At 45.1% G+C, this 16,054-nt stretch overlaps 1 protein-coding gene across 2 annotated transcripts in view; it reads left to right on the top strand.

The window, feature by feature from the left end:
* The window catches only part of COL27A1 (collagen type XXVII alpha 1 chain), a 199,965-nt gene extending 185,507 nt beyond the window's left edge, over positions 1–14,458 (top strand). For both annotated transcript variants that reach the window (XM_075185183.1, XM_075185182.1), the window contains exons 49-61: positions 1,227–1,334; positions 1,776–1,829; positions 2,127–2,189; positions 3,372–3,425; positions 3,908–3,943; positions 4,186–4,203; positions 4,337–4,372; positions 5,725–5,751; positions 6,063–6,116; positions 6,867–7,035; positions 7,113–7,222; positions 8,376–8,591; positions 12,156–14,458. In XM_075185183.1, coding sequence (XP_075041284.1) covers positions 1,227–1,334; positions 1,776–1,829; positions 2,127–2,189; positions 3,372–3,425; positions 3,908–3,943; positions 4,186–4,203; positions 4,337–4,372; positions 5,725–5,751; positions 6,063–6,116; positions 6,867–7,035; positions 7,113–7,222; positions 8,376–8,591; positions 12,156–12,302 — 1,092 coding nt within the window. In that variant the 3' untranslated portion in view covers positions 12,303–14,458. The remainder of the gene's footprint in view (positions 1–1,226; positions 1,335–1,775; positions 1,830–2,126; positions 2,190–3,371; positions 3,426–3,907; positions 3,944–4,185; positions 4,204–4,336; positions 4,373–5,724; positions 5,752–6,062; positions 6,117–6,866; positions 7,036–7,112; positions 7,223–8,375; positions 8,592–12,155) is intronic.
* The last annotated feature ends 1,596 nt before the right edge of the window (positions 14,459–16,054 follow it).

The raw sequence follows: 16,054 nt of genomic DNA, 5'->3' as shown, positions 1-16,054 counted from the left end.
AGACACACACACACACGGGGTGGCGTATGATGTCACACACACACACACACGGGGTGGCGTATGATGTCACACACACACACACACACACGGGGTGGCGTATGATGTCACACACACACACACGGGGTGGCGTATGATGTCACACACACACACACACACACACGGGGTGGCGTATGATGTCACACACACACACACACGGGGTGGCGTATGATGTCACACACACACGGGGTGGCGTATGATGTCACACACACACACGGGGTGGCGTATGATGTCACACACACACACGGTGGCGTATGATGTCACACACACACACGGGGTGGCGTATGATGTCACACACACACACGGGGTGGCGTATGATGTCACACACACACACGGGGTGGCGTATGATGTCACACACACACACGGGGTGGCGTATGATGTCACACACACACACACGGGGTGGTGTATTTCACATACATGTCCATGTGTGGGTCACACAGGGATAGTAGGAAGAGAGGACAGGAGAGGACCACACAACTGAGACCTAGCTATTCCTAGCCCGTCAGTCATACCTTCCCCGTCACATGGCAAGACTCATACACAGCTTTATTTATATCCCCTCACATCCTGCACACGTCTGGTAGTGTGTTTCCTCTCAGAATTCTCACACGTAGACATGGGACACATGGGACGTGCCTTCTGCTCACTTTAATGTCGCTCATAATTCGATGTCTGATCACAAAGTCCTAAGTGACTCTCAGGGCTCTCCTGGTTAACCCATTTATGGACCTTAGTTATTCAGTGATGAATAAAGACCATCTGAGCCCCTACCCAAGGGCAGCGGGCCTATGACCCCCGGGGCGGCCCCTTAGTGGGCTACCTCGGGCTCAACCACCTGCATTTTTTCCCCTGTAAACTGGTCCTAATAGGCTGCTGAGCCGAGTCTTACCCAATTACCAGTCTCTTAACCTGACTTAAAGGGACAACATTAGACAGTCGTTATACAAGAGCGTAGTCCTTTTAGGTCGCTAAAATTTGCCCTGACCGACATCAACCTATTTATCCCACTCGCTGTCGAATAAAATTATGATATTCTGAGAGTTAACATTTTCATTCACCAACTGAAGTTTAGCCTTGTTTGTTTGTTTTACCTTTTTGCCCACCACAAACCCATCATCTTGCGCCAGAGGGAATATTTCACGAATTCCGCAGTGAATCGTTATAACAATATCCTTCTCTGTCTTTTCTAGGGAGAAAGGGGATTACCTGGCGAAGTGGGCGTGTCCGGAAATCGCGGCATGGAAGGCGTCATGGGGCTTCAAGGAGCCAAAGGAGACCTGGGAGCAAAAGGCCAACCGGTGAGTGGCGCTCCGGATAGTGAGACATTCCGCAGAGAAGTAACGGGAAAAGATCAGCGTACCAGGCGCCGTATATATCTGGATAAAGTGCGTTATACTAGAACAGAGAGATGTCCATAGAGGGTGATGTGAACCGCTATAGAGCAGTAGCTATTAAACATTCATTTACGGATATGTCTGTGTTTAATCGGTGTAGTTACGTTACAGTACACCGGGCTGTTTATTTGTTGTGTGTACTCATATTACAGTCTTATGACGGGTGTCATAATCTGTCTCCACGGTAAGTAACGCCAGTCAGATGCCCTTTTTAATGGCTCTTTAAAAGTAAAACTTCCCAGGAATAGACTGTCTAGCACCGAGGTTTCCCCGCTGTGTTCTCGCCGTATATTTCAGCCTCCTTTGTACAGACCACCTATAATCTCTCCTCACTCTGCATTTTAGGGGGACCCTGGAGAGACTGGTTTTCCTGGCATTGCCGGACTGTTTGGACCAAAGGTACCCGCTCTGTTCTCCCTGCCAACTTGCATTAAAACTGGGCAATCCTCGCTTCAGAAATACCCAGGCTCTTACAGCACGGTTACCTGCCGCTGTCTGTCGGAATGAATCAGATTCTTTCTACAGGGCGAGACATAAATAAACTCGTTGACAAATAGCAGGGCAATGTGGTCGGGCCGCCTTGTGCACCCGCGATTGTGGGTTTGGATTGGTCGCTCGTGAAGAAGTGGGCATCACATGGTTATGTGGGTATTGGGGACTGTAACCAGTTAATGTGTTCTGTACTAATCTCTGCAGGGACCTCCCGGTGATATTGGGTATAAGGGCATTCAGGGACCTAAAGGACCGTCTGGTTTAATGGTAAGTTATTTAATCCTGTTACTTGTACAACTTAGGCTAAGAAAAGCTGATATCCGATTGGTTGCCGCACACCTGTGCTAATTCTATTTCTATTAAGGCTTTAGAGAGATCTATTGTCCTGAACCTATATTTAGTCACATGTCTTGTATCTGGGTACATCCCAATTCCATCACTTGTTATGATAATAACAGACCCGTCCGGCCACTATATAATGTTCTTCAAAAGGCTTACAGGCAGGAAATCTAGTGTGCAAGGAAAAACACTTCCTCCATGACCACATTTTGTCACACAGCACATTTTCACTCGTAATCATTTCCTAGATTTGTACACCTTTAAATTTGAATTATATTGCTTTTCATATAAACAACTTGCATTTCCAGGTTTAGGTCCTTAAAGGACAACTAAGCCTCAACTGCACTTTTGCTTACATAAAAAAGCTTGTAATAACTGTTCACAGATCTACAGATAAAAGTTTCCATACCTTGACAGAACCTGCGATATCTTGCACTCTGTGCGTTTTAGAGCTCGCTGCAAGCTGCTGTTCTCTGGTATCTCATTGTCAAGATGAGGAGAGACTATGGGGCCTATATATTAACCCCCCTTCCTTTAAATATCATCCCTTATTGCTATGATAAGGGGTCAAGCTCTGAAGAGCTAGGCTTTATTGTCAGACTCGCAGGAGACCATTAACAGTTAATTGCCGATTGGTTGTTGTCATTTTGCTCTTTGTAAGTAACTAGTCATTCGGGAGTCATTGTTTGTCTGCCGTAACCGGATTGTGTAGTTACAGCTGGTTATATCCTGGTGCCTGTGTCTAGTCTGGCTCTGCTCAGACAAATGGAGAGAGAACTAGGGTCAATTTTGATAGCAGCCAATTAACCTACCAGTATGTTTTTGGAGTGTGGGAGGAAACTGGAGCACCCGGAGGAAACCCACGCAAACACAGGGAGAACATACAAAGTCCTCACAGTTAAGGCCATGGTTGGGAATGGAACTTATGACTCCAGTGCTGTGAGGCAGGAGTGCTAACCACTGAGCCACCGTGCTGCCCCAAATGAGGGGCCATCAGGAGACGTACACAGCCTGTGTTGCTACTGTTGACCTACAACTTCCAGCATGCTGAGAAACCATAGCTCCAGTCCAAACTCTAATGTTATGGCTTTTATCCCCCTTTCCCCTCAGGGTAATGAAGGAGTGATTGGACCAATCGGAATTGTCGGGCCCGCTGGTAACCCAGTAAGTAGACTTACTGTATCTTTCATCGGTTTCTCTTTCCGCCCCCCCTGGCCGTGCCTTTACCCCATGTGTTGAGTTAGATCTTGTACTATAACTGTGCACTTTTCAACTTAATATCTGTCCGGCACGACTAAACTGGTTTGTGTTATTGGCTGTGATGTTTTATAGACTGGCCTTTGTGTACGTTCGTATATCCGCTTTCAGCTGGAGTAAACCTACTCTGACTAAGAGGAAAATCCCATTAAAAAGAACTTGATAATCTGGTTTCCTCTAAATTCTCACCGGTGCTAACATCTTGTGCGTGATATACACACCGCTGTGTCCTATCTGTCAACAGAAGGGATCCCTCGCCACATTATCAGTCAGTCTGGCAGAAACATATTACAGTACTGAGCGCTGATGACTAAAACAGGTGTTTATATCACCTAAAACTGACAAATACAATGTTCTCCCACTATATTCATCATGGTTACTTCTTGTAGGGCCCGATTGGAGACAAAGGAACACAAGGGGACACAGTAAGTAAATCCATTTTTTTGTCTATTTGCCAGCATTGCATAACAGGAGACTCATACTGCTGCATGAAGCCATTTTGCTTAGCGTTGCCCTGGCAGTCGTTTTGCTTAGCGTTGCCCTGGCAGCCATTTTGTTTAGCGTTGCACTGGCAGCCATTTTGTTTAGTGCTGCACTGGCAGCCATTTTCTCTCGTGCTGCTTTCATTAATCGTTTACTTATAAGTTCTTATTATTTTTTCTTTCAGGGATTACCAGGTCCTCGGGTAAGTCCAGTCAGATACCAAATACTGGTGTATGTGTAAGGACGTATTTCTTTAAAAAAATTAAAAAAAAGTAGCTCTTTCTCAAGTCGTACTGATTAGTCACTTGGTATTTAATAATAATGTCTCTCTTTAGGGCCCTCCCGGACCCCGTGGGAAGCCTGGACCTCCGGTAAGAATGAGAAGCCGTAGTTTGCTGTGAAGGCGCGACTGATTTATATCGGGGAGAACGACATGGGGTTAGATGTATTAAATCTTCTAAAATAGAAAAGTGGAGGTTTTGGCCACAGCAACCAATCAGATTCTAGCTGTCATTTTCTAGAATGTACTATATAAATGATAACTAGAATCTGACTGGTTGCTATAGGCAACATCTCCACTGTTTAGAAGGTTTGATAGATCTACGCTGTATTTTCCAAGTTGTTTAATTCTCACACATTTGATATATAAAAACTCAGCCAGGACCAGATCATTGAGTAGGCTGACCAGGCTGCAGCCTGGGGCACAAGGCTTTTGGGGGCACAAAATCATGACAGGGAGAGATATAGACTGAAATTAATTTTAAAATAGCAGAATTATTGTCCAAAAAAAAAGAAACCTGAAAGAATAATGTAGTAAGGTTTTAGTCTTGACGTATTCCCACGGTAAATGCTGAAGACGATGAGTCCTCATTGTGCGGGCGCTTGAGGGTAAGCGAGTAGGAGAGACAAGGAGGGCGACAGACGCAGGACTGTCAGCCCCCTCCACGTCTCCGCCCTCAGTAGCGCTCGTCCATACCTCCGCTCTGACATACAGTTCCGATATTACTGAGAACAAACTCGGTGACACAGATTGCTGTGGCCGAGCGGAGTTTTTAAAACACAGGAACATAAACATTTGTTGGGTGAAGGAAGCTGGATTTTAAATTAAGGGAGAGTTGGTTTGTACAGAGTATTATTCGGGTGTGGTAGGTGAGGGGTCGCTATGAGCGTATTGTCCTAGGGCGGCCTGGACCCTTAATCAGGCCCTGCACTCAGAAGAGAGATTGTATGGAAGTATTCGGTTGCTACCACTAATCATGTGGCTGGAAGGGCTCGTCTGATGTGGGAATGTAACATAGTAATTTAGGTTGAGAAGCAATAAACACAAGTGGTGGTATTTCTCTGTGCGGTGCTGGGTAATAATAACCTCTCTCTCCTGTGGTCGTAGACTACGGTCTGACCATGTTGCTGATCTCTCCGGGGATGACGTCCGAGTGTATCGTTGTATTATAACATTACACCAGTGTATCGGGGAGAGGGAGGCGGGTAAGAGGTGACCATTATAGGCTGCAGTTAGTTACTGGTATTAGTCTGCATCCAGAACGCACAGCCGCGGTCCCCTCAGCTGCTGGTAGGGATCATTGATCTCTCTACGGAATATGTTGGCGCTATATAAATAAATGATGATCTCTGCTGAGCGCAGCCCATGCGGATGTATAACGGGTGAGCTGTGATGATGATGGATATACTGGGATAACCTTTTCTTTTCTGTCCTCTCTTGCAGGGGCCACCCGTCTTTTTGGACACATTTGTAAGTTATTTGAATGATAAATCCCTACTGTCATTTGCAGAACAAGAGTCAACTTTAGCTACCAGCATTGTGAGACATAGGTTTCTCTTCCCCCGATTATATAGTTTCTTTTTACTTTGAGTTGATTTTCTCTAAAAATGTTCTTTAAAAATTCCCTTCTTAGTCTAAAATGTCTTAATCGTTGTCATGGTACCAGCATTTTACATACATGTTCATCAGTGTTCCAAGACCCATTTGCATGTTGGATTCATGTATACCATAGGCTTAGGTTTGTAACTAAATCTAATATTTTCATAATGTCCCATTTCCAGACGACAGAAGACATGAGTGACTCTTACCAGGCTCTTATGGACTCCACGGGACCGGTACGTCCACATTTCTTAATCATTGATGAAAAATGATATAATTGGTTATTAAACAATTGTGGCTGTTATTTGTTTTCTTTCCGTTGTTTTCATATTGTCCGGCGTAGGTTTTAAAGTATTGTAAATCATCACTATAAAGTCGGTGGGAGGATCTATAGCATGTACAGTCCTCTAGATGTTATATGAATGGATAGAAGCACTTTACAGGATTGTGTTCACGGAATCATCAGGGTTACTGATCATGTTCTAGATTAGGGTTCATACCCATCACGTCACTGGGAGAAGAACACAAAGGTAGCAGACCTGGAAATAGTGAAATAATCATCTCTGAGGACCGCAGTGTCTGTCTGTATTCACCAGATGTCAACAGCGGATGCACTAAAAACGCAGCAGCTTGTTGTGACAGTCGGTAGCATTAATTCTGACACTGCTGCCCTTATAATCATAGATTACCAATATGAGAGCTGATACCTGGTGTTCCCCTCCCAATGATCGCAGGGCAACGTGCCACGGGTGGCTTTACAGTAGCCCTTTTATGGCTAGGCTGGAGTTACTCAGCATTGTGAACCTTCCATGGTACTAAATCACGTCCCAGTGCTGGGCACCCCCGTCTAGTTTTCTCTGTGGTGTTAGATTTACATCGTATTTTACGGGGATGTTTCGCTACTTCCTGCTTCCCAGTTTGGCTGGGGCAGAGTGTTGTTACGTTTTGGTACTTGTGTAACTGACCTGTGGTTTCCGTTCTGCCAGTCTTACCGGAGCGCCGACTTTATGCTAGTGGACCAAGGAGGAGAGATTTTTAAGACCCTACACTACCTCAGTACCCTCATTCAGAGTATTAAAAACCCACTGGGCACCAGAGACAACCCGGCCCGAGTCTGCAGAGATCTGATGAATTGCCAGCAGAAGATGGGAGATGGTGAGGAGATCGTCCGTTGTGTCTGTAACGTGGGGGAACCGCTCGCACCCCGATATAACCCTGGGCTTTCTTTGCAGGCACTTACTGGATTGACCCCAATGTTGGATGTTCCTCTGATACCATTGAAGTCTCGTGTAACTTTACACAAGGTGGTCAGACGTGCCTTAGGCCTGTAACTACATCCAAGGTAAGAAGTTATTAGCTGGTCCCCTGGGCCGGGTACTGATCATCCGGCACTGATCATCTGGTAGGCCGCCGCTCTGTAATCATGTCAGTCTCGATGTGTAGAGAGCCCCTGCTGCGTTAGAGAGCCCCTGCTGTGTTAGAGAGCCCCCCTGCTGCGTTAGAGAGCCCCCCTGCTGCGTTAGAGAGCCCCCCTGCTGCGTTAGAGAGCCCCCCTGCTGCGTTAGAGAGCCCCCCTGCTGCGTTAGAGAGCCCCCCTGCTGCGTTAGAGAGCCCCCCTGCTGCGTTAGAGAGCCCCCCTGCTGCGTTAGAGAGCCCCCCTGCTGCGTTAGAGAGCCCCCCTGCTGCGTTAGAGAGCCCCCCTGCTGCGTTAGAGAGCCCCCCTGCTGCGTTAGAGAGCCCCCCTGCTGCGTTAGAGAGCCCCCCTGCTGTGTTAGAGAGCCCCTGCTGTGTTAGAGAGCCCCTGCTGTGTTAGAGAGCCCCTGCTGTGTTAGAGAGCCCCCCTGCTGCGTTAGAGAGCCCCTGCTGTGTTAGAGAGCCCCTGCTGTGTTAGAGAGCCCCTGCTGCGTTAGAGAGCCCCTGCTGCGTTAGAGAGCCCCTGCTGCGTTAGAGAGCCCCTGCTGCGTTAGAGAGCCCCTGCTGCGTTAGAGAGCCCCCCTGCTGCGTTAGAGAGCCCCCCTGCTGCGTTAGAGAGCCCCTGCTGCGTTAGAGAGCCCCCCTGCTGCGTTAGAGAGCCCCCCTGCTGCGTTAGAGAGCCCCCCTGCTGCGTTAGAGAGCCCCCCTGCTGCGTTAGAGAGCCCCCCTGCTGCGTTAGAGAGCCCCCCTGCTGCGTTAGAGAGCCCCCCTGCTGCGTTAGAGAGCCCCCCTGCTGCGTTAGAGAGCCCCCCTGCTGCGTTAGAGAGCCCCCCTGCTGCGTTAGAGAGCCCCCCTGCTGCGTTAGAGAGCCCCCCTGCTGCGTTAGAGAGCCCCCCTGCTGCGTTAGAGAGCCCCCCTGCTGCGTTAGAGAGCCCCCCTGCTGCGTTAGAGAGCCCCCCTGCTGCGTTAGAGAGCCCCCCTGCTGCGTTAGAGAGCCCCCCTGCTGCGTTAGAGAGCCCCCCTGTCCTCCACCAGCTCGTACAATAGGTCACGTTGGAATTCTCTCTCTTCTCTTCCTGCAGTTGGTGTTTGATGTTGGCCGGGTTCAGATGAATTTCCTTCACCTCCTGAGTTCTGACGCAGTACAGCACATAACTATCCACTGCCTGAACGTCCCTGTGTGGGACGCCGCCTCCGACGGGCTCTCCCAGAATGCTGTGCGATTCAAGGCCTGGAACGGGCAGATATTTGAGGCGGGCGGCCAGTTTCAGCCGGAGGTCACTCAGGATGATTGCAGGGTAAGATTCCAAACTGAGCCGAAACCCCAATGGAACACGTCCAATGTTTCATTTAGAGAGACAAGGAACATTAAATGTAATTTAGTGACGTGTTAGAGGAGTTTCAGACCACCACAAGCCTTCCCTGATAATTTATTTACCAGCACTAGTGCGTGTATGTATATATGTGTGTGTGTCTATATATATATATATATATATATATATATAGAGAGAGATGGTGATAGATAAAGAGAGATAGGGATAGATATAGAGAGAGAGATGGTTATAGAGAGAGAGATAGATAGTTATGGGGCAGCATGGTGGCTCACTTCTGCCTCACAGCGCTGGGGTCATGAGTTAAATTCCCGACCATGGCCTTATCTGTGTGGAGTTTGTATGTTCTCCCTGTGTTTGCGTGGGTTTCCTCCGGGTGCTCCAGTTTCCTCCCACACTCTAAAAACATACTAGTTGGTTAATTGGGGCTGCTTTTAAATTGACCCTACTCTCTGATCATTCACCCAAAACAATGTTTTTATAGTGTAGCTCCAGTTTAATCCTGTGTTTGAGAGTTTACATTTATCTCATCTCTTGTAACATTTTACATATAAATCATTTTAAAGATAAGCGGAACGGAGCGCAGCCCTGTGACTCACTGGACGCGGGTCTAGGTGCGGTTACAAGTCGTAGAGTTTACTCAACAGAAAGAAGCTAAAGTGCAGCTGTTCTAGGACAATAACAGTCAAACATGACAGAGATTAGTGGTTAGTGACTGTACAGCGTACACTCATTTACCTCTTATTTATCACTTTGTTCTCTAGTTTCTATGGTTCTTAAAAGGGCCCTTACATAAAAAAAAAGTGTTTAAATGAAAGCGAAGCCCTTTCATCTTTACAAACAGGTGATATTAGGCAGGGTTTGCAGAAATTTGAAGATTAAAAAATAAATTTGACTACTTATTTGAAGGGCCTACAATAAATAAAGTATATAGGGTAAGATGAGTACATGCTGTAAGATACTGTGTGCATATTCAGCCACTAATGTAAGGGTTCTGACTGGATGTAGACGTTCTGGGCCCCAGACAACTTTGGCCACAGATAAAAACAGGGCTCCCCCTTATCTGTAAAAGCGGACCTCAAACTTTTCTGGGTTTTAATCCTACTTGCCTGATTAAAATCATTATGCTGAGTCCCACAACGGGATTGTACGAACTCCTGATACTTGAAATAGGACTTGTGCCTGAAATTGCCTGTTGAAGACTCAGAAACCAGACTGTTGCTGGCATTTGACAGATAAGGAGTGTTAGTTATTGTGAGGATACCACCCTCAGCTGGGATGGCAGTTATCCTCTGTGGGATTCAACTCACTCGGGTGGACCAGAATGTATGCAAAATAAGGCTTTATTACGACAGCACAACACTACAAGACGTTCACAGCTTACAGGGTAAATGGTAGCATGTATCCTCCAGCAGCCTCTTGCAGTCAGCACTCCAAAGTAATAATCTCAGTCTCTTCCAGGATCTTATCCTCCAGCAATATTACCACTACCGATTAGCTAGACAGTTATGGTGTCGCCCAGGCTGGATTACTGGCTCACACAGACCCTGTCGTGGTAGGGTTTCCTCCAGCAGCACCACGATTATACAATGGAATGGCTTCACTCAATTAGCTATTTAGCTGAATACACTAAACAAAGGTTTATAAAATAACATCAAGGAAAGACACTTGAGTCTCTGATACATTTGATATAATAACATTATATTGATACATATAGATACATTTCCCAATGCTATTTCAGACAATATATTACACACAATTTCCGCAGTGCCGTACAGAGACAGACATAAGACCATACAGGGTAGATACAGTACCGAACATTAAACAAATACTACCAGGACTTCAAACACTCCAAACATAGCTTGTATAGTAACTAGGAGCTGAAGAATAGGTAACAAGAGGGAAGAGGGCCCTGCTCATAAGAGCTTATATTTTAGAGGGAGGGTAAACAGACACAAAGGGAGTTAGAGGAGGGGATCAAGCGCAAGAGAGGGGGGGGGGGAGAGAGGGTAAGGTAATCAAGTATGGATAGAAGATTAGGTGGATGGCTGGTAGGCTTTGAGAAAAAAATGAGTTTTGAGGGCCCGTTTGAAGGAGCCCAAATTAGGGGACAATCGGATAGAGCGAGGGAGGTCGATCCAATGAAGAAGGGCAGCCCAGGAGAAGTATTGGATTCTGGAGTGGGATGAGGTGATCAGGGTGGAGGAGAGGCGACGGTCATTGGCCAATCGCAGGGAACGGCATGGAGCGGAGGTTAGAAATGTAAGGGGCAGTGAAGTGGGAGAGGGCCTTGTAGGTGAGTGTGAGGAGTTTGAAAAAGGTTCTGTAGGAGAAGCGGAGCCAGTGAAGGGCGAGGCAGAAGAGGAGCGGCGGGAGAGAAAGATGAGTCTCGCAGCCGCGTTGAGTATAGACCTGAGGTGGGAGAGGGGAAGGCCAGTGAGAAGAAGGTTACAGTAGTCCATACAGGAGATGATGGTTTTGGTGGCATCCTGGGAAAGGAAGGGCCAGATGCAGGCGATTATTACAGAGTTTGAAGCAACAGGTTTGGGAGAGAGATTGAATGTGGGGGGTAAAAGAGAGGGAGGAGGGTGAGGCCCAGGCATCGGAGTTGGGGAACAGATGAGATGGTGGTGTTGACAGTGATAGAGAGGTCAAGATGGGATGAAGATCTAGAAGGGGGGAAGACGATGAGTTCAGTTTTGACAATGATAATTTTGAGAAAATGTGAAGACATCCAAAATAATCATTTTATTTAGGTAAAACCATTTATTAGTGACGTTACCCTTTAAAAATCATTATCAAACTGACACGTGGGGTCATTGATTGGTGGCCTGGTCACCAGATTAACCCCTGATCATCTCCTCAGCCATGTGTGGGTTATGAATGGGTTGAAGAGCACCAATGTCTTCCATACGTCGTGGCCTCCTCGGTCACTGTTATCAGAACTCCGTTAAGTATTTATGGGCTATTTTAGAACTAAGCCCATTAATACTTTTTCCAGAACCATCATCCAGACACCATTTGTGTGACTTGTGGAATAAGAATGCTGGGACAATTCCAGACATCGGTAGAATCCGTTCCACGGTTCATACAAACCGAACTAGCCCCACGTGGTGGCCCCACACTCCTATTAAGTGACCCAAAGCTATAAGTGATTAAAATGACAGAAAAGGGAGCATCAGTAACAACATTGGAGGAGTTTCATTTCCATCCTCTCCTGTGTGTGGGAGAGAACCAAGATTCAGTGTTAAAGCTTCATATCACGATTGTGGTTCTGCATAGTATGTACCTATAGGTGTAGTCTGTGTCTAACAAGTTGTATGTATGAACCTTGTTTCATATAGAACAGGATAAGACACCACAATGTTCCCGCACCGTTTTGAAAGCAGTCTCGCATATATAAGTGATCTGATTGGCTACATGTTGGGAGTAGTACAGAGTATTAAATCTCACAACAATCTGTTTTATAAGTCAATTTGTACTGGCCGAATTATTATGTTAATAATAAGAAAAATATATTTGTATTTGCAGTTGCAAGATGGACGTTGGCATCAAACCATCTTTACCTTTCGGACACAGGACCCAGCTCTGTTACCAATCACCGACGTGTTAAATCTCCCTCCATCCAAACCTGGGAAGAACCTTCACTTGGAAGTGGGGAGCGTCTGCTTCTTGTGAAACCGTACGCTGGTTCCCTCGGACCCCTGAGCTAGCAACCTCGGCCCTTTAATGACCTCTGACCTTGAACAGACAAAGGGCGACACATGACTCACAAACACAGTAGAGCTAAACCGCATTCACCTAAACCCCCCCCGCCCATGGCGCCACAGCATAGCTGACACTTGGGGGGGCGGGGAACCAGCATGACCCACCCTCCCCCCCCACAGTGCCAAGGAATCTAAGGGGACAGGACGCTGAAATAAATCATTAGCCACAGAGCTGACACTCACCGGACAAGCGTGTTAGCCAAAGAAACAAGGAAGATAACGAGGTCCAGCAGTCACACGCTTGAGAGACAAAACACAACAAAACCAAAAAGCGTCACCATTATCCTCCCCTTCTGCCGGGGAGCCGGTAATAGACGGGCGTTTTGGGTAATCCAGGCAGAAAGCATTGTGAAGTGCAATATAAAATAATGTGTAAAAAAAAAAAAAATATGGAAAAAAAATAATATAAATGTTATTTAATGAGAATAAGCGTAGTCACTCCCCACCTTCTTTCCTGCAATGGATCAAGGAAAAAAAAACGAAAGCTTTTTATTATGAAGAGACGTGACTGGTTCAACGTGAGGCAAGGCCAACCGGTGCTACCCCCCACTGTGAAAATCTCTGGTGCTTTGAAGCTTTTATTATTTTTATTTGAAGCTATTTAAAGTTTCTGAAGGTGCTGATGTCCACACACGTCCGTGGGAGGACAAACCAGCTTTATTTTTATTTTTTTTCTTCATGGAAGGAAGCAATCGTTCGCTTCCTGATGTACAGCCCCCCTTCAGTCCTACGAGACGTTACGTGGACAGCTCGTGTATAAAGTGTATAAACCTTAGGAATCTCGTACATTACAGCCTGTTAGAAAAAGATTGTCACTGCAAACGTTTACTTACCATCATATAAGTATTAAGAGACGCACTGAAACCACAATTGTCATACGCTCACGTCAACTAGGCCCCTGGTCCACCGTTCTGTGGATTTATGAAATGACAACTAAATGTACTAATCCCTAATTGAAGTTAACAGTTCATTTAAATACAACTATAAACTCCCCAACTCCCATTTTTTAACCATTTATGTTTTGTAGAGAAAATTCCAGTCAGGATGACGGCAAGACTGTAAAACAAAACAAAAAAAATGGCAGATTTTGCCTCCAAACCCGAAAATGTTATATTTTGGTAACCTAAACCCTGCAGTGAACAAATAAATAGTGACTCAGGGATGAAGGGGTAAATTCATATCTAAAATAAATGGTAAATTAAGAACAAATTTTATTTAAATCGTGTTTATATATTTTAAGGGAATATTTTTGTAGGCTTGCATCCTGGTGAAATTTGTACCAAAGTTCATTTTTATCCATAGATCTCTTTGTAGAATTATCTCTTTTCTCTCCGCTTGGTTGTATAAATTGCTTTTTTGTTCATTATTATTTTTTATTTTTTTTTGAAGCTGTATGATTTTTTTTCTTTTTTTTTTAACAAAAGAATAGGCCAAATGTTTTAGTGCTGCTGTTGCCTGTCCATTATACTCCCTGCCTGCTATCTCACATCGGAAAAGGAGAAACTCATTTAATTGTAATTTAAATACATCCCTTACCCCTCTCCTCCCTATCCCCTACCCCCTTCTCTTTGAGATCATGTTGCTTTGAAACCCAACTGGCTTTGGAGTACGTTCTGTAGAAATTTTAGTTTCTATGTGTAAATTTGGAGCTAAAGAAGAATTATGTATCTGTCGTGTTCTATATTATATTGTAATCTAGACTGTACTGTACTGAAAATACCATGTTCTATGTGTAGAAAGGTCTATTGTTTGTTTTTTTAAAGTCTGTATTTCATTTTTTATTTTTTTTTGTGTCTCATCTTCCATCAACAAACTCCATGAAAGCAAAATCCTTCCAAATACCTCAACATGTGATATTGGGGCTCTTATCTCTTCCATGTCTTTCCATTGCATAGTATATTTGTTTCCTATATAAACCTGCTCCCCGCCCTGTCTCTCTCCTCTATCCTTCGTTCTCGCTCAGCCCCGTGTCATTTACCTGTTTCAGGGTGTTGGACTTTTATTCAATCACTTTGTTTTAAGAAAACAACAAAAAAAATAAACATTTCAGAATGAGGCCGTGCAGAAGGATTTAGTGTTTGTTTGTTACGTCAAGTGTCCCGAACAACAATCAAAGTGCAGCAACTGAGGGTCACGTGGGATTGCAACAGATTTTATTTTGTACAAATGTACCTGTGACCCCCCTAGGTACATATAGTGGAGCATACAACCAGTCCCCTTTTTTTGTCTGCTTGTTTTAAAGAGGAAAAGTCTTCATTTTAAAACTAGGATCAACTTTAGAATTTCAATTCTGACACTTATATTCGCACAAATCAGATTTTAATCTGAGACCTGGGACAAACCATCAACATTCTCTAATGCTATCCAGGGGCCTAACAGATCAATGATCTTGTTCCATTAATTCTGAAAATGCAATAACCCCCTACACAGACTAATACGTACCTATGGGCACATTGTGGTTCTCAAGTAAACTGGGTGTATTCTAATTTTGGGATACAGTCAAGTTTTCGCTGGTGGTTTGCAAAATGAATTGGAGGCCACTAATGTGAAACATTGTGTAAACTAATTGGCAGCAGGGTCGCTCAGTGGTTAGCACTTCTGCCTCACAGCACTGGGGTCATGAGTTCAATTCCCGACCATGGCCTTATCTGTGTGGAGTTTGTGTGGGTTTCCTCCGGGTACTCCGGTTTCCTCCCGCTCTCCAAAAACATACTGGTAGGTTAATTGGCTGCTATCAAAAATTGACCCTAGTCTGTGTGTGTATGTTAGGGAATTTAGACTGTAAGCTCCAATGGGTCAGGGACTGATGTAAATGAGTTCTTTGTACAGCGCTGCGGAATTAGCGGCGCTATATAAATAAATGATGATGAATATCTTAGATTCGCTGGTTTCGCTGACTGTCAACGATCAACCAAAAGAGATGAAACCTAATAGCATTTTTATCCTTCACCTGGAATCACAGGATCTAATATATATAAGCCTAGCGGCGTGTGTGTGTGTGTGGAAAAAACTATTTTCTCAGAAAGGGCTCATCCAATTGACCTGAAATTTGGTATACTGACATTACTTGACAAAAAAATTATAATAGTGAAGTCAGTTATCTTCCATCATCCCCCCTTCCCCCCGTGGGAGGGGTAGTAAAGGCTAAATTTACCAGTTGAGGGCTCAAACTCTTGACCGTGTGGGTATTTATTTAACAGAGCCTGTGTTTGGTCATGGACAATTGTATGTCGCATTTTCACAAGTACAGAAAAGCAGTGATGTGAAAGTGCAGGTTATGAATACTGCCCTTCAAGGAAGACTGATTGAGCACAGCGATAAGGTGTTTAGCAGAAATGTGTATCGAGAGGTTTTAGAACAGTAAGATGATGGAGATTAAGGATGTGGCGATGAAGATGAAGGATGAGGTGAAGGAGAAGAATGATGAGGTGGTGACGTGGACAAAACCACGTTAAAAAAGGGCGCTTGCGTCGGGAAGTAACGCTCTTCCCCTGAGGAGGCCTGGCCTAGCCCCAAATGCATGACAAGAACCTTTTTAACACCTTAAGTAGCTTAATTTGACTAGAATGCATGAGTATCGTGCACGGGTTAACTTGTTTGAGTATATATGGCCAAGGTTTACACTGACAAAAGACCTAGATACACTAACCTTAGGTCTTTGCA

This window comes from Mixophyes fleayi, chromosome 9 (genome assembly GCF_038048845.1).
Source record: "Mixophyes fleayi isolate aMixFle1 chromosome 9, aMixFle1.hap1, whole genome shotgun sequence".
In the NCBI taxonomy this organism is placed as follows: Eukaryota; Metazoa; Chordata; class Amphibia; order Anura; family Limnodynastidae; genus Mixophyes; species Mixophyes fleayi.
Note: the sequence above shows the minus strand (reverse complement) of the source record. Positions and strands in the feature narration are given on the sequence as shown.